Genomic DNA, 18609 nt, shown 5'->3' with positions numbered 1-18609 from the left:
ATTATTCAGAATGAAGGATTAAAAATAAATCCCTTCAATATAGCTTAACATGCGACAGTTCATTCTGTAATATTGAATATGTTTTTGATGACCATCAAAGCTTCACAAATCTTAAACCAAGTACTGCTAAAATATTTAATGCTTTCATTTTTAAAGTTTTGTGGGTGTTGTTAATCATTCCTGTATTATCTATCTAATGAATAGCAACTATCACTATAGTGTTGAGATAGATTTAAATAGATTTATTTTGCATGTGTTCCCAATTTGGATTGTTAAAGAGCAAGAATGAAGGTGGTGTATAAAAGTGCAGCGGGCAGCAAATGACAAGAAACTCAAAACAATGTCAGCTTCATCCAGCAGTTCTGAACGTCACCCTGTGGAAAATCGAGAAAAATCCACCAGTGAGTCCACACCTGTCAACATTTAGGTGGTCTAATTGCAAAAGTAGTCTAAAATTGGCTTTGATCTTATATGTGGATACTTCAGGTGTGGAGCATCCTTCAATGTTTCAAAGGTTTTGTTACCAGACACAACATGTGGTATAGGAGTATTCTGTCCACAAAGGAGCTGTTGTGCCTCGCACTCAATTCTAAAATATTTAGGATGTAAATTAAAACAAAATGCAAGTTGACATCTGCTCAGTCATTAAGCTTTTCCCTAGTTATGTGGTACAGGAGTAAAAAAACCCCAAAACCTAAAAAAGTGTTTACACTGGACTCTAATAGCCATTACAGACCAAGTGCAGTCCACACCAACCGATTGTAACAAGAAGAATTTCATCGTTTAATCAAGGAGTTGAAGTTGCAATGATACATATTTCAGGTTGTCAGTGGGGTATTTTGTTGGGAACAACATCTGAGGAAGCAGTAAAACTGTTTAGCTATTTGTCTGAGGTAAAAAAAAAAAAAAGTATTATTTTACCATTTGTACACCAGCTCTGGTGAGTATTTTGAGCTTCAGGAGCACTTTTCACCAAATGCAGCGGTCTGAATCGTCTGAAGTCAGAAAATGGAACTTGGTTCAGAAAATAAATGCCTCAAATCTGTGAAATTACATTGTCACTGTGAATGGCTGAAATAAGAATAGATGAGTCTGAGAAATAATTTTAACATACAAAGTATTTTTCATGTCCTGTGTGTAAAGGCCTTAATTCCTCAACGTCATACATGTTGGCCAAGATACAAAGTAAGAGGCAACTAATTTGGTACAATGATAAATCACAGACATACATTTTTCAGTAACTTCATAGTAAAACAGAGCAAGCCTGATTCCAGAGACAATAGCCAACTGTGGCCACAGGGTGGCAGTACTTTAAAGAAGAAGTTTTAAGAATTATTATGACAGAACACTGATAAGGATGAAAGGAGAGGCAGTGGTTTCATTTCACGTCTTAACTGATGTTTATATTTATATTTCATTAGACAAGTACTGCTTGCCTTACTTGCCCTGACCTGATGCCAGCTTGTCACTGTGTATACAGATTTATACCCCCACAGCTTGAGTAATACAAAAACATGCACACATAAGCACACACACACACACACATCAAGGACCCACTTGCTTGAAAGGGTAAACGATCTCCCCTCTCCTGAGAGAGTAAGTGAGCTTAACAACATCTGGAAAGAGCCACAGAGCCACACTGAGCAGCATGTGGATGAAAGCAGAAGGAAGATGTATCTACAACAGGTAAAAATATATACACAGCATCCGCGTGTTTGGAGCCTCCTTCCTCCTCCTCCTCCTGCTTCTGTGGTTACTGCTGACAATGGGCTCCTTTTGCTCGGTGCTGGACAGAAAGACGGCAGTGACAGTGATGCCTCGTGATGGCTCGCTTGTTCAGAAAGTTTCAGGTCAGACAGTCATTTTCTAGTTCCCCATACCTATCTATATTTCCTCTTTAAAAAATAAATTATAGATCTTTATAATTATCTATATGATGAGTATGACAAACTTTCATATGTAAAACAGAAAATCATTTAAACATAGACTTCTTTGGATAGACTACTGATAAAATGTTTGGGTTACAAACTATGCTGTTGAAAGAAATCAGATAAACTTGATATTTAAATATTTCTTTAAAACAGAGTGTTAGTGAGACTTGTCATATTTAGTCTTTTGTGTGTTGGTGTAACTTTATAAGATAAGCACTCAACAGATGGCTGCCCTCTCCTGCCAGAGCTTTCTTCCTGTTAAAAGGCTGTTTTTCCTTCCCATTGTTGCCAATGGCTGGGTTGTCTGATTGCTGGTGTTTTCTCTTTAACCTACAGAGCAAAATACATTGAGGCAACTTTTGTTGTGAATTCGTGCTAACACTGAATTGAACTGAACTGAATAATATTCAAAAAGAAAAGAATGAAAAAATACTAACAAACTTAAGTGTGCTACATGAAATCAGTTATCTCTCATAATTTTCTACTAATAGGCAAGTCAACACAGTGCAGTTGGGTTCATTGGATTTTGGACAGTGAGACAATTTTTGTTTGGTTTGCCTCTGTACACCAACACAGTTGATTTTAAATCAAAGAATCAAAATGTGACAGAAGTGCAGACTTTCAGCTTTGATTTGAGGGTATTAAAAAAGTATTGTGTTAACATTTCATTTCATTAATTGTTGCCATTTTTGTACATAATCACCTATTTTCAGAGGCTCAACATTACCTGGACAAACTAAACAAATGCTGTGTTTCCTCCTGTGAGATACTCTGCTAGGCCTTTACTGCAGCTGTCTTCAGTTGTTGCTTGTTTGTGGGTCCCTGCATTTAGTTTTGTGTTGAAGAAAAGCTGTTCAACTGGGTTGAGTCTTGGGTGATTTTGCAGTTTGCTATGGCTGATTATCTATTTTTACTGTGAAGTGGCTTCTGATCAGTTTACAGCATTTGGGTGAATCTCAGCAGAAAGTACAGCCATCACATCATCAGCAAACAGCAAGTTATCAAAATCTACTGGCAGCCACATACATGTCCACATCATAACATTGCCTGCCTCATGTTTTACAGATGATGTGTTATATTTCAGATTATTTTTTTTCCTTCTCCACACTTCATATGGTGGTGGCTCAGGAGGTAGAGCAGAGGTTAAAGGTTTGTGGTTTGATTCCTGACAGCTTCATTCTGCATGCTAAAGTATCCTTGAGCAAGGTACTGAACACTGAGTTGATCCTGATGCGTTCATGAGTGAGTGGGAATGCCAGATAGAAAGCACTTGTACAAATGTGTGAATGACATGTTCTTGTGTGCTCGAGTAGAGTAGAAAGCACTATATAGGAACCATTCCATCCACCTATTATAAACATATATATGGTCTAATCTGGCTTTCTTGTTCTTGAGTGTAATCAGTGGTAATTTACATTTATTAAACAATCTTTTCCACTCACAGGGACATCTCTTTGAAACTCACAATAAGAGTTCCAGTGAATGCATACCACATAAGAGTTCTATATTTGGAATCAACAGCTTTCATCTTCTTAGTTTGACATGGAATAACTGCAAAAAAGGCTTCATCTGGCAATTAAACTGCACATCAGTTAGTTGTCTAAATGGTTTTGAACCTCTGAAAATGGACTCTGTATAAAAATGTCTGTAATTCTAACAGTTATAAAAATACTTTTATAAAAGCTGCTGAATTCAAACTGAAAGTCTGTGCTTCAGTCACATCTTGGTTGCTTGATTTGAAATCCCTTGTGGTGATGTGCAGAGGCAAAGCTATAAAAACAATTTTATTGTCCAAATACATATTGACGTGACTGTAAGATCTTGTGTAACCTTTAGTGACTCCACATCTTTGCTCCAACTTTATATTTCTTAAAATAGTTTATATAAAAAAGATAAAGTTTTGATAAACAGAATTTATTTTTAAAATCTGAAAGTGACCATTAAGGTCCACTTAATAAAATTCAGATGGTATAAAAACTGTGGATTTGTCAAAGTGTCTGTCTGACAGATAGTTAATTAATATGTTGCTCAGCTTCGTTCATGAGCTACTTGTTGCCTAAAAAGCCTTTTGACAAACAAAAAGCTGAATATATTACTTACTGAAACACACACACACACACACACACACACACACACACACACACACACACACACACACACACACACACACACACACACACACACACACTCCTCCAGTCGCCCACATGGTCATCTTTAATTGTCTCTTTAGCATTGGTGCTTATAGTGAAGAAACCATTAACAGTCAATTAGCCAGCTGGCCAATCAGAGGGAAACTGTTGCCCTGAGGGCTTGTTTACAACCACAAGAGCAGCTCATTTGGGGAACATGGACACAGTTATTATAATCCTACCCTTCACCTTAAAAGCATAGACAGACTCCAAAACAACAGGATTCCACTCAGAAACTCTTTGTTTAACACAGTTTTAAAGTATAAAAAAATCTGTCAAACTCAGTATTTTCAATATCAACAATGACTTTTAAATCAAACTTTTCCTTTCTCCACCTCATCAGGTGACTCCGCTGTGAATCAGCTGCAGAATCAAATGAGGAATGGGTGCAGTGTTGAAAACCCTGTCTATGGACCCACCAACCTCTGCATTTTGGAAACCCACAACACCTGGTAAGAATGTTGTTGCTGCTGAGTAAGATGCATGCAGGGATGAAAAATGAACCTGTTGCAGACATAGCAAACATCTGGGGGAGAAAAAAATCCTGCTTAATAAACATAGTGACAAATTCTGGCTCTACAACCAAAGCTATAGAATTACAGTTCTATAGCTCCACTACAGTTCCACTTGAGACTGTCACCAAGAGAGCCAATTCCCCACAAACTCCCATGTTAAAGGACCCAATTTAATAGATGTAATGAATATCTTTATAATTCTTTAAATTCAATGCCATAAAGACATAGAATGAATTTAGTGTGGAAGAAGTGGTGTGGAAGACTAACCTGCACAGCGTCCTGACCTCAACCTGAAAGAAAACCTCTGGGATAAATTAGATAGGAGACTTCTCGTCCAACATCTGGAAGAATAGTAAAAAAAAAAAAAAAAATCCCATAAACATGCTCCTAAATCATATGGAAAGGGTGCAAAGGGTGGGGGTGACATCATACTAAATCCTATGGATTAAGAATGGGAACTCACTTAAATTCATATGTGTGTGAAAGCAGATGAGTGAATACTTTTGGCACCATAGTATATGTGCTAACCATGGTGTTGGCAGCCTTATGATGATGATTTATTTGACAAATAATAAGGCTTTCTGTGGAAGTATAACTGGAACTATGCTCTACCTTTGTTGCATTGATTTTTGTTATGAACATGTAACTTTGCACTAAGTTAGCAGTTATCCTCGGATAATGCACCCACCGTTTGCCATAATCAGAGTGGGCTGTTGTTTTTTTTGTTTTTTTGTTGTTTATTTTTTGACACACCTGAAGGACTGAAGGTCACGGGACTTTAGCATCTAGCTAGCGCTACAGAAGAGAAGCAAACATAAAGGGAATAACATGTTGTGGCAGGTAATTTTAAATTCAACATTTCTATCAGCTCAACAACCATCAGCAAACACACAAACTGTTTGTGTGCAGTTGTCATACAGTGTGTTGCTAGGTAAAAGTCCAGCTGATGCATTTCACAGGGAGAGAAAAGAAAGTGAGCTAACTTCAGTCAGAGATGGAGAAAGATAAGAAAGACAGGAGAGGAAGAAGAGAGGTTAGATTTAAAGGTAAGGACTGCTCTGCTACACTTGATAAATTGGAAATTTAAAGCTTACATGTAAGTCATGTTTTTCAATTAGATATTGGGTCTGTACATGTGACATTATGTTTTTTCATATTGTGTAAATCAAACTGAGGAAGACTGACTGTCTTATTTGAATGTAGTAATATTCTGCAGGTTAGTGCATGATAAACAGGTAATTTGCTGTGTGATGGATTTAAAGTAAGTGTGTGGCTGGTGCATAGTGGCTATGGTTTTATGGTCAGAGTTAGGTTACATCATGTTGCTTAGATTCATTCACTGAATTCCACCTTTTTACCAACTTTATTCAGTCTAGTATAATGTTAATATAAAGAATTTTCTGTTAGTGTAGAGGATGAACAACTTATAACACATCTGCTTAAATCTCTTTGAATTCAGTTGTGTAAATCCACAAAGAGCAATAAACCTCAGACCAGCAGTAGCATCAGGTCAGCTGATCACAGTCTGTACATTAAGAAAATCTAGTGGATTGCTGAGTAGAAATGATCATGAGCTGTGATTCTTTTCACCATACTGAGCCATTACAACTGATTTTAGGGTTCCCCCACCCCCACCGTCATTTCCCTGTTTCGATGCAAAGTCAACATCTACAGCGTAGGCAACAGAAAATAAAGCTATTTTTATTTTCCTTCTTTTTCTTTGCTCATGTTCTATTTAACAAGTTCAAGCTCAGTACAATTAGAAAATTAGTCTAATATAAAGTTTGTATTCCTATCTACTAATATTATTTGGTTATTACATTAATATAACACAATGTGGTAGAAACATCCTTCAAGGAGCTACTTTTTACTTTCTTTACTTTTTAACACTGTACTTCTACTTAAGTACAGAATTTCTGTACTTTTGCCACCCCTGCTGCACACTATTACACAATCCACCAAGCAGTTTTGGTGCCTGTGGTTGAGACTAGTGCTCTTTTGAGGTAATCAATGTTTGCTTTCTAAGTAGCTCTTTAACTTGCTTGGCACGTTAAGACCAAGTTCTCCCAACAGATATCATATTTCAGGGTCATGTGGACTGGTGATCAGCTACATAAGAGAAAGCAGTCTATGTTTGCTCTAACAAACCACTTCACTGTCAGTCAGGGTTGCTGCCTGAAATGACAGTTTTGCTTAAGAGACAAAGTGCCTGAGAAGCAGCCATAAGAGTTGGTGAAATTTCCAACTTGATTTAACATACAGTGTGGATAGACCTCTGCTTGATTGTATGGTTAGGTAGGTCACATTATATGAGGCTATTTTGCCGACTATTTGACCATGACCAGAGACTTTTATCTATCATGATCACATAATTCCCACCATATTGCCACTGGAACATTTTATTTTAGGAAAATTGATGTGGATAACAAATTAAAAATGAATTCAAAACATTTTATCCAATTGCACTAATGCTATACACTTTTTACAAAATCCCATGGCACATCTGGCCGTGGGATTTTGTATCTTTCCTCCAGGAAACCATTTGGGAACCTTTAAACTTAGGGGGCAGTCAGAAACATGTCCTCACATTTGTGTGGCTAAAGACAGAGGACAAATTGCTGTTTTTAAAGTTTACAGAGCTTTAAAATCCCAGCTCCATGAGGAAATTATGGCTGTAATAATCATAGCAGCCTCTAGAGGGAGCCATTAGCACTTTACTTTCTCTGTGTGATTGTACCACTTGACTGGAGCGGATTTGTGACTCTCATTTTCAGGAACATTACATCATCATTGTTTAAAAACAACCGACACACACACACACACACACACACACACACACACAGCTCACTGTACAGTCTTTCTGGCAGGCACTGCGGGTGAGTGAGGAGAGGACAGATTAATCTGCCTCTTTGCTGTTTGGGTCTGAATGGAGCGTAAAGTTATGTGCATTTGAATTTGGGAGGGGGTGAGGTGGAGGAGAAAGAGGAGGAGGAGGGCAGTCTGTCGGCTGCAGGATTCCATCACTCTTGGCAACCGTTGTTGGGTTACCACGGAAACGCACTGCAATGTTCTCTGCTTCTCTTTTGTCCTCCTCCACCACTCCTCTCTCTCTCTCTCTCTCTCTCTCTCTCTCTCACTCACTCTATCCCATCTTTATTGCTGGTCGGCTTCCTCCTTGCGTTGCTACGGCGATGCTCTGGGACATTCAGTGGGATCATTTTGTCACTGCAGTGTCGGTGCACAGAGCTGACACTGCGCTCCGAGAGCTCTGTGAGACGTGTTTTGTTGTTTTTGCTCTCCCTGTTTTGTCTCCTCCCGAATTTTCGTGACCTTTAACCCCTCCACTTCCCTTACCAATCAGTCTGAAATCAGCGTTTTGGACTGGCCGGGCTCGTCAGGTGACATCACAGAAAGTTGGATGAAGTTTTGCTGAACTGAAGGCTGCGATCAGTGTTGATGTTTTCACGACTCTGTCGGACTGAGAGACGTCCGGACACTTCACAGAGACTGAACTCTGCTCGGTGAGCTTTGCCACAAACCGAGATGAATGAGGACACGGAGGAGGCGCAGCTGCCTGAGAAGTTGCTGGAGGCTAAGGAGCAGGAGTTGCAGCAACAGGAGGGAGAACTTGATATGGAAGAAGAAATGAAGGACCAGGAGGGAGAGGTAGAGAAGGAGCCACAGGAGGTCCATCCGCTGGAGGAAGACCTGGAGGAAGAGAAAGTGCAGCAACAGGATGGAGATACTGAGGAGGTGTATGGGCAGGAGGGAGAGCTAGAACAAGAGGAGGTTGCGGCGCATGAGTGGATGATGCAAGAGAAGGTGGAGGAGGTTCTGAAGCAGCAGGAGGACTGGCTGTTTGAGCAGATGCTAAACCCAGAAGGGGAACAGGAGCAGGAAGAGGAGCAGGTACAGGCAGAGGAGCGGGAGAAGGAGGAGGAGGAGGTAGAGATCGAAGAGGTCCAGGAAATTGAGCTACAGGACTTTGAAAAGGAGGAGGAGGAGGAGGAGGAAGAGACTGAGGAGATGCAACAAGAAAAGGAGGTGCAGCAAAGTGAGTTGTTACAACAAGAGGAGGAGGAGGTAAAGCAGAGTGAGGAGCTGCAGCAACAGCAGCAACCTCGAGAGCAGGAGGAGGAGGAGGAGGAGCAGGAGGAGGTGCAGTGTGAGGAGATGTCACGGACTGAGGAAGAGCAGAAGGAGCAACAGCAGTCTGAGGAGGCGCAGGACTTTGGGGACGCTCTGGAGCAGAATCACAACAACCAGGTCCTGATCCGGCTCAGAGGAATGTGAGTAAACACAGATCACGCAGTCAGCTGGCTGATGATGTAATGTCAGTGTGTCGATGCAATAGCACTATCGATAATTGGTGATCACGCTGTGAGGATCCGTGAGCTGCTGTTAGACTGACAGCCTCAGGGACGGCATCAGTGCGGTCGACTGGTTGCCTTGGTGATTCTGGCACGGACCGACGATGGAAGGGAAGACGAATGACAGAAAATGAGCGGGGAACGGTGGGCGTGCAACATCACTTAACACGGGAGAGAAAGCGTGTGTGTCTGTATGTGTGTGTGTTTGATGAAGTCACAGCTTCTCGTCTGTCTGTCTATCAGATATTTTCTTAGCGGCTGACTCCTACGCTGCAGCGGTACAGCCTTGCACATCTGTTTGAATTTGAGGCGATCACACACACACACAAAAAAACCAAACCAAAAGCAACAACAACAACAAAAAAGAGCCCAGCGTGCCTTTTTTTTCTTTTTGGTTCTCCATTGTTGCCATGGTAACAACTGAGCGTTGCGATGCAGCAAACTCTCAGCAAAGAAAAACACATCAGCAGGGAGACGGACGAAAACAGAGACAGAGATGAAGGCAGGCACGCAAACACAAAATGTTTGAATGTCCTGTTTATGCTTCAGTCTGTTTACATGTGAACTACAACCTCATCACTCGCGCATCCTTTCTTTGACAAATCTGACTACGGGCTTTGAAATGCTCCCAAACTGAGCATTTCAAAGCAGTGAATGCCCTATGGGCATAATGTGATGAATCCTGTTAGTCCAAGTAAAGATTTTAAGCGACTACAGTTTAAAGTCAGCAAATTGACATATGTACATTTTGGTTTTAGATGTTTAAATCGTCCATATGACACACAATTAACAGTTTTAGTATTGTAATATATAAAAAACATGTAATTTTTCCATCAGGTTACATACTTAACAACTATAAATTGTGTTTAACCACATCTTTGGAACTACAACTCACAACAGGAAGTTGCTGGTTTGACCCTCCTGTTGAGCTGTGATGAGTTTGTATGTTCTCCCTGTGTGGCTTTTCCTCCTAGAGTCCAAAGACAAGCATGTTAGGCTAATTGGTGACTGTAAATTGTGCCCCTGGTATGAACATGAGAGTTGGCAGTTATCTGTCAGTCTGTTTTTATGTATTACGGCATAAGATAAATTTTAAAATGAGTTAAATTCAAGCTCAAATGAACAGCAGCACACAATGTCACACAGTGTCGCTGCTGTTTTAACAAAAGTCAAAATTCAGTAGCTTTTGGAATCACTCTTCTTTACCATACTCTTTCAGTTCACTGAAGTTTCGAGGCACAGTTTTGATTACCCTTCTGCAGGCAGTGGCTGAGTAGCCACTGCTGTTATACTTTTTTGAAGTCTGCCTCCACAGGCCCATGTGCAGTTGTCGCACTGTATTGTAAAGTCTATGTGGATGGGTACACACGGTCTCAAAAACACTGGCAGGCATTCAGACATCAGCACAGACCTTCAAACTGATTATCTGATGATGGAATTTCCGTCACTCTGACCTGAGTGGACCCTTGCAGGTTCACGGATGTGGACAGTATAATCAAAGCTTAACGCTTCAGCTGCAGCATTTCAATCAGGCTGAGCTCGGGACTTTGACCGGGCCTTTGCAACACCTTGATTCTTTTCGTTTTCAGTCATTTTATTGTGGATTTTCTGCTGTGCATGGGATGATTGTCCTGCAGCATGATCCAGTGTAGGCCAAGTTTTAGCTTTGGACCTATGGCCTCACATTTGACTCTAGAATACTTTGGTAAACAGAGGAGTTCATACAGTAACTGACTCAGTAACTGTAAGGTGCTCAGGTCCTGTAGCTGCATCACGACCACCACCTTGCTTGAACATTGGTACGATATGCTGTGTTCTGCCCTGATGCTCCAGACCAGCAAACCAGTGTCATGTTTTGTAGCTCATCTGGGGTTTTAGTTGCCTAATTTTAAGATCTGCTGAAGAACAGATTATTTTTTATTGTTTTCTGGATACTTGTTTACTTTCTTTTTACCTTGAACATGTCTTGATCAGCATTCACGGTGCCTTCACAGACATCCAAATATCTGTGACGATTACCACTGATGCATAACCGTACCGTCAAATCAGGCTCTGATGCATACTCTGGTAACAAGCTGGATAATCCTGCTCCTCTTCAGCCTGAAGTATGCTGCTCCCACGATTCCCCAAAACACAGAAGGACACAATTTTCTGCTTAATTCATCCGAAATTTTATCTTTAGTTGGACGGACGGCCAAAAAATCATAAGTATTCACATCCATTCAGCATTACTTTCCAACTTTGTAACTCCCACACAGAAACTCCTCAAGCTTCAGAGACTTAATGATTTATTGACTGCAGATTACAAAAGAAATCCTCAAATTCTTTGCAGTTTAGTTGTGACACGCTCCGTCAAAAATTAGTTTGGGTGTTTATTTGTTTATTTTTTTTTTACATAACTTTCCCAGTCTTTTGTATTTGTTTGCCTGATGTCTTTAAAGCAGCACATAAATGTGTCTAAAGACTTCTTTATTTTTTCACCAGAAACATTTGTCACATACAAAATATCTGGACAGTGCTGTGTTCAGTTTAGTTGTAGCTCTTTTTCTGGTTTTGTCCAGTTAAACCTAAAAACTACACATTTAAAGGAATAGTATAGAGTAAAAAGAGTACTAATGCATATGTTTTAAAAGCTGCTGTATCTCCAGAATGGCATGGCATGGCTACAAGTGAAAAAAATCCAGGTACGTTGTGCTTGTAAGAATTAAGCTTTTTTAATCCTCTGTGAGGTTTCATTGCAATAACGTAGATCCCCAAGGAGGAATAAAAAGGAAATAAGGAGGAATGAGGAAATGATAGCTCTGATTCTGCTGTGCTGATAATAACCTGTTTTTTCTTGTTTAAACTGGCCATGTATAAGGTCAGTGTGGTACTCTAAAGCATACACTGATGTTTTAGTCAACAAATCTGTTTCCCTGCAGACATGCTGACTTGTCACAGTAGGAAAAGCATTGATGGACCCATTGTATTAAAGCATACATTTACATTTCCCTGTTGTGACAAGTCTGTATGTCTGATTGAAGTGGTTTGTCCCTTTGTCTTGGTAACATGACATGCCCATGACAGGCAGTCAGATCTCTTTCAACCAGGTCACTTTTTCCACCTTAAGCTAGTTAAAATTCTAAATCTTTTTCTCTCAGTTTCAGATCTTCCTTTAGTCTAAATGGTAAATGGACATTTTCTTATATAGTACCTGAGCACTCAAAGCACTTTATACAGCATGTCTCTCTCACCCAGTCACACACACAATCACTTATTTCTATGTCTAAGTGCTTTGTATCTAACATTCACACACATTCAACCCCAGTGAACCCATCAGACGCAACTCAGGGTTCAGTATCTCGCCCAAGGGCACTTTGACTTGCAGACTGGAGCAGCCAGGGATTGAACTGATTAGTAGATGACCACCTATACTTCCTGAGGCACAGCCATGGTCATTCTTTCTAAGAATTACTAAAACTGAAAATGCCAGTTTGGTTTTTTTCAGAGGCTTTCTGATATTTGTCAAAGAGGTTTGGAAATTAAAATAGGGATTTGTTAGGAAAAGCTAGCTAACTTATGATCCAAGTATCCACAAAAACATCCAAGCAATGATGCCATCAAGAACAACCAGGCTTCCAATATTTCCTGCATTAGTTATGTTAACTTCACTGCCTGCAAATACCTATATATGTAGTTTATTAAATAATTTAAGCAAATAAATAGCACATCTACCAGTGAGATGGACCGTCTGTTCAATCAGCAACGTCCTGCACCCCTGAGCAATGCTGGTGACTCTTCTGTCGTTAGCCTCTGGCAATAACAGTGTGGATTGTGACTGAGCAGTGGTGCTTTGATCAAAAGTTGAATCATTTACGAACATGCTACAAGTGAGCATTTAAAAGATAAGATAAGATAAGATAACCTGGTGCCAAGGAACTTGCTACATCTATTCAACAGAATAAATACATAAAACAGTAACAATAGAGATTATTATCAAGAGATTATGTAAAGACAGAAACAGAATACATACACATTTTACACATATACAGTGGTGAAATATTGCACAGATGACATTTGAATCATTACAAAATCACAAAACCTGACGTTAACAGACAATGTTTGACATCTTCAGTTTAATAATTAGTAATCTAACAATTTTGAAATTGTAGTGAACACAATGTAAAAAACCAGAAAATTTTACACTTAGGTCTGTTTTTTCTGACTTTTCCATTCTGTTGGCAGATTAGATTAGACAAAAAATATTTAACAACAAAAAAGGAAAATATGTATCAAGGAAATACATTGTAATATGATATCATTCAAACACAGCAAAGAGGACATTGCATAATAACCATGGTAGCTGCTTCATTCAAAATTTAACAGCCCATTATAGCCAATGGGCAAATACAGACTGATGCATTTGGCTGGTCTGTTTTTCCAGCTTCTCACATATGGTGATAGTTACAGAACGCTAACTTAGCATTCTGTAATGCTAAGGTAGCATTAGTGAAGCCATATTGGCATATTTTGGAACGGCTGACTTTTCATCTGTTGGGCAGTGTTTGTTTCAAATGGGAAAATTATGTCCAGAAATAAAATTAATAGATTTAATGCTGTTAAGAGTACATTTGCCAATGTATTTTCTTGACAGCTAAAGTTAAACTCTCCTTTATTTTATCAGTTTCTGTTCACAAAAACATTTAATAACAAGATTCACAATGTATTGTGTATGTCTGTGATACGTCTTCTAATTTACTATCTTATGGAAGACCAGGTCACCACCAGTATTTGGTTTACTGACAGTATCTCTCATCAGCAGTTAAATGAAATGTGCATGGCATCATTACCATTAAACACACACATTTAATTTATGCCCCTTGGATACTCTTGCTCTGTTTAACAGACCCTGCTTGCTATACAGCATCTTGTGTTGGTAACCGGCTGGCAACAGAGGAAAATATAACAGAAAAAAAAAGAAACAGAAATTTATCAGCAGAAGTTGGTGTGTTGGTTGAAGAAGCTGACGCCAAGACAAGTGTTTCGTTTTTGCCAAATCCTCTAATAAACATTGGCAAGTGAATGTGTTCTCTGTCAACAGTGAGAGAATGAGAAACACTAGAGGTGTAAAAATAAAGATGCAGAATTCAGCTTGTCTACTAACCTGACAAGACTGAACTCCGAGGTTAGGGGAACTCCGTCACGGGGAGTGAACACACTCCGAGGTTTGTTTAGTTTTCCGGAGGATTCTTCTGCTCAGTGAGAAAAGGTCTTAGATAAAACAACAAAGCTGGTTTTATTTTGGGTAGTGAGTAATGGCAACAGGCATCTGTAGTTTGACAGTAATGTTGCTTGTGCGTAAGCAGAAGCTCTGCGTGCCTGTGTGTCCCCCCTCAGTGCCTGTGCACCCAGTAAATAGATCCCCTGCTGCACCTGAATGCTAATCACACTCAAGAATTGTTGGCACCTCTGACCTAACAACCTGTGAGGCATAGTTGTAAATAAAGTAACACTCTTGGTTGCAAAGTAGCAGTGACTAAGAAGAGACCAGTCGAATGAACAGTTCTCAATGATTTATTGAAATATGGAGCTTGATTAATAATTGTTTGGCAATTAGACTCCGATCTTCGTAGTAGAACAGAGTCCAGCGATGGTAGGAAGGACGGCAGAGAGGTGAAGCAGGTGGAGACTTGGACGATGTCTATTCTGGCGAGGATGAGGTGGAGATTTGGAGGAGGCCGGTTGCACGAATGAGAATCTGAAAGGCAGGATGACAGAAAAGCAGCGAGATTCAGAGCACACAGAACAGAGTATGATTGGCTTGCAGAAGACAAGCAAGAAAATGACTGGGCGAAAGTGATGACATCAAAATTAAGTTTGACACCACAGGAAAGTGGAAGTAATGTGAAGAATAGACTAGCAGCGCCAAACCCCGAGGGATGCAGGCAGACGAGTGGATATAGAGCTAGCATAATCATTATTACATGTTTCAGTCTGTTGAGTGGTGCACCACAAATGGAAATGTTGGATATCTCAACAACTATGGGCTGAGAGGTTGTGAAAAACTATATGGACATTCACGTCACATTCCTCCCTGAATAACAGTATCTCTGAACCTCCTGTCTCCCTACCCTCAGCCCTAACTGGTCATGGCAGATGGCTGCCCCTCACTAAGTCTGATTCTCCTGGAGGTTTTCTTCCTGCTAAACGGGAGTTTTTCCTTCCCAGTGTCACCAAGTGCTTGCTCATAGGGGGTCATCTGATTGTTGGGGTTTTCTCTTTACCTTACAATATAAAGCATGTCGCATATATATAAATAGATTTGAATTGAATCAAGTTTGAGTTGGTTCAGACACACCACAAAGCCAAGTTTACCTGCAATCCATAGACTATAGGAAGGGTGGTGAGGTTCTCAGAGAAGAGCCATGCAACCGAATATAAACAAACGAAAAGAAAGAAATCTTCTTTCGAATATGGTCGTTCTGACTGAGCCAAGGCTCCCCCAGACTTTGGGTCTCTTCATATGTGCAGTTACCAAAAATGAAAAGAAAAAATAAAATAAAGAGAAGCCTTGTTGTTACATTTCATTTTCACAGACTGCAAATTTTTGTTTGATTAAAAAAAAAAAAGTATTAAGGTTACTTCATCATGTTACTGCCAGGTACATTTGTATTGCTATCATCAGAGCAGAGCAGAGCAGAGCTGCTGTTCCATTTATAGACATTCTGCCTGCCACTGTTGACCTTTCCAGGCACAACCCTCCCTAAGTTTGGGGACTCTGTATTTAGAAGGGCCTTGTGACATTGACTTCTCTATTATAACCTGTGACACCTGTTAAAGCAAGTTTCTGAAACTTACAAATTATTCTAAACTTTCTCCAAATTAAATAGAGCAAGCATGAATGAATACAAGATTAAGACCCATTCAAGTGGTCACAAAACCAGCTGTTGCCTAGTTCTTTGTGTGAGCGATTGTGTCTTTGTGCTCATTACAATATTATTTCCTCCTGGCAGACATAAAGTTCATATATAAATTAATCACAGAGCTTAAAGCTGTTTGACAAGAAAACAAAAAAGTGTGGAGATATTTATTTATTCGTTTATTTTTGAAAATTTTCCCTAGTTTAGTTTCCGTGGTAACAGCAGAACATTTCGATGCAGTAAACTAGAAAACGACAGAAAGAGAATAGAACAGCTTTTCATTTACTTTTGTGATTTTTTTTTTTTTTTTTTTTTTTACACATTTAGATGCATAATTTTTTATTATGCTGTTTATTGTTTTTTGTTTATAAGTAGGCTTTGGTGAGAAGCTGAGTGGAATTACAGAGGAAGTGTAAAAACAAAAGCAAAAAATAACTTTTTTCTGACACATTAAAGAGCAGGAATCAGCTGAAAAAGCTCAGCTATGGAAAAAACGTTCTGCCATCTGAGGATGTATTAAAAGAAATACCAAACTGTCCAGGTCAGATTAAGTAGAAACTAATCTTTATAATTGTTTTTGCATGTCTGGCTTGTTGTCATGCTTCAAAAATTAAATTTAGGACCAATCTGAATCCACCCTGATGGGGTGGTTAAGAAACTAAACAACAAAAGGCTGATACTGTGTAGTGTGTACACTGCTTCAATTTAATGGAGGTTCAGCTTTTTCTCCAGGACACTTGGTCTAGACGTAGGCGGGTTTGATGGAGTTAACCATCAAAAACACACACACGCACGCACGCACGCACGCACACACGCACACACCCTGCAGTGATGCATTGCAAACAGAACAGTGCACAAAATAAAATACATTCCATAAGCTCAGTGTTAATGATGCAGAGAAGAAAATGTGTAGGTGAAATCACAAAACAATTGGTACAAGGACAAAGAAAAAAAAAAAGGTAAAGACGCAAAATGCAAATTCTTTTGCTGAAGGCGTCACCCTGGAAAAGTCATGATAGGGGTGTGAGTCATTCTCCAGAAACTCTCTGTCCTCACCTGTCACTATTGCTGCTGCCGCGTGCTGGAGAGTTTTCTCTGACTAAGAAAACAATGCAGCGACCTGGCACTGATCAGCGTGCCTTATACAGCTTTGTAATTCAGCTCTGATCCGCCCACGCAGGCCGGCGTACAATTACCATTCGACCATGAAATAACAGGTCTCTACAGTCGCATTTCAAAGCTGAGACGTGTCAGAGCTGTGATTAGCTGCTGGGGTCAGATTCCAGAGCTGTGACTGGCTAATTTCAGACCAAATGGAGCGTTTAGATCGTCGTCATCTACTTGTGGGGTAATCTGCTGTTCAAATTTACATTCCAATAGGTCTTTAGGTTCGATGATGCATGATTTAACGCTTGCATTTTGGTGACATTGACTTTGTTTTGCATGGTATTAATAGTAGCAAAATCAGCTCTATTTGTCCCTTTTCTTCTGACCTCATTAACATGTAATGAAGTGATAACACTTTCCAAATGGGATTTGGTCATATTTATCAAAGGTGACAAAACATGTAAATTAACATTAAAATCTTGCTACTTCACCAGTACCACCTCTTTGGCCTCATTTGGAAAGAGTGATGTTGTGTAAAAAGCACCAAATAGCAAATTATTTAGCCATATTTTATTTTTGTGCATATTCACATTGTTGATGTCTGAAACAAATCTGTGTGAAATAATGCCAACCTTAACTGTAAATTTTAGAAACCTGCGAGGGATACATTTTGGTGACTGAATTTTAATTGTCTTTTCTTTACTTGCAAGCACAGGTGGATTCATGAAGGGTTTGCTAGGCACAGGCCCAGGAACCCAAGTGGTCCAGGCCCAAAGGACCAGAGCCTTGCTTTGAAGTGGCTTTTAACATCTGTCATTAAAAAATAGCATCAAAGACTCTTAAACCAACTACAAAAAAGAGGAATATAAAACTACAAATAGAATATAAATGACTGCAGAGAGACACAAAACAACTGCAAAGTGAACCAAAGTAACCATTAAATGAGGCAAATGACAAAAAATGATAAAAAAGACATAAAACCACAAAGTAACACAAAACTACTTCAGGAGTTATAAAATGACTACATAGAGATATAACCCACTGCGCAAACTCCCCTCCCTATCTGTAAGGGAGAGGCCAGGAACCTTTCAGACAAATCTGATTTCCACCGCTTGTATCCTCAGTCTCGTTCTTTCATTCACTCCCCATAGGTGAGGGTGGGGACGTAGACTGACTGAGCTTCACCACAGCTCAGCTCTGTCTTCACTACAACAGACCGGTACAATGAGGACGATCCATTTCTCGATCTCCCGCTCCATTCTCCCCTCACTCATGAACAAGAACCCAAGATACTTAGACTCCTCCACTTGGGGCAAAAAGTCGTCCCTGACCTGGAGTGGGCACTCACACATTTTCCCGCTGAGAACCATGGTCTTAGATTTGGAGGTGCTGATTCTCATTCCCGCCACTTCACACTAGGCTGCAAACCGGCTGAACCTGATGAAGCCAACAGAACCACATCATCTGCAAAAAGCAGAGATGAGAGTCTGAGACCAGTGGAAGCCTTGAAACGAGCCCGACTTATTGCTGGCTATGTTGACCAAGTCTTTGCAGTGGTTGTATAAGGATTGAATAGCCCGTAGCAACGGTCCGGACAC

The 18609-nt window shown here is 39.9% G+C and overlaps 1 protein-coding gene across 1 annotated transcript in view; it reads left to right on the top strand.

Annotated features, from left to right (window-relative positions):
• Window positions 1-7574: 7574 nt before the first annotated feature.
• The window catches only part of LOC100710253 (phosphodiesterase 1A, calmodulin-dependent), a 44659-nt gene continuing 33624 nt past the window's right edge, over window positions 7575-18609 (top strand). The window contains exon 1 of the mRNA XM_019353389.2: window positions 7575-8924. Within this exon, the coding sequence (XP_019208934.1) occupies window positions 8179-8924 (746 nt within the window). The 5' untranslated portion in view covers window positions 7575-8178. The remainder of the gene's footprint in view (window positions 8925-18609) is intronic.

This window comes from Oreochromis niloticus, linkage group LG16 (genome assembly GCF_001858045.2).
Source record: "Oreochromis niloticus isolate F11D_XX linkage group LG16, O_niloticus_UMD_NMBU, whole genome shotgun sequence".
NCBI lineage: Eukaryota > Metazoa > Chordata > Actinopteri > Cichliformes > Cichlidae > Oreochromis > Oreochromis niloticus.
This window is presented reverse-complemented; position numbering and strand designations above follow the sequence as displayed.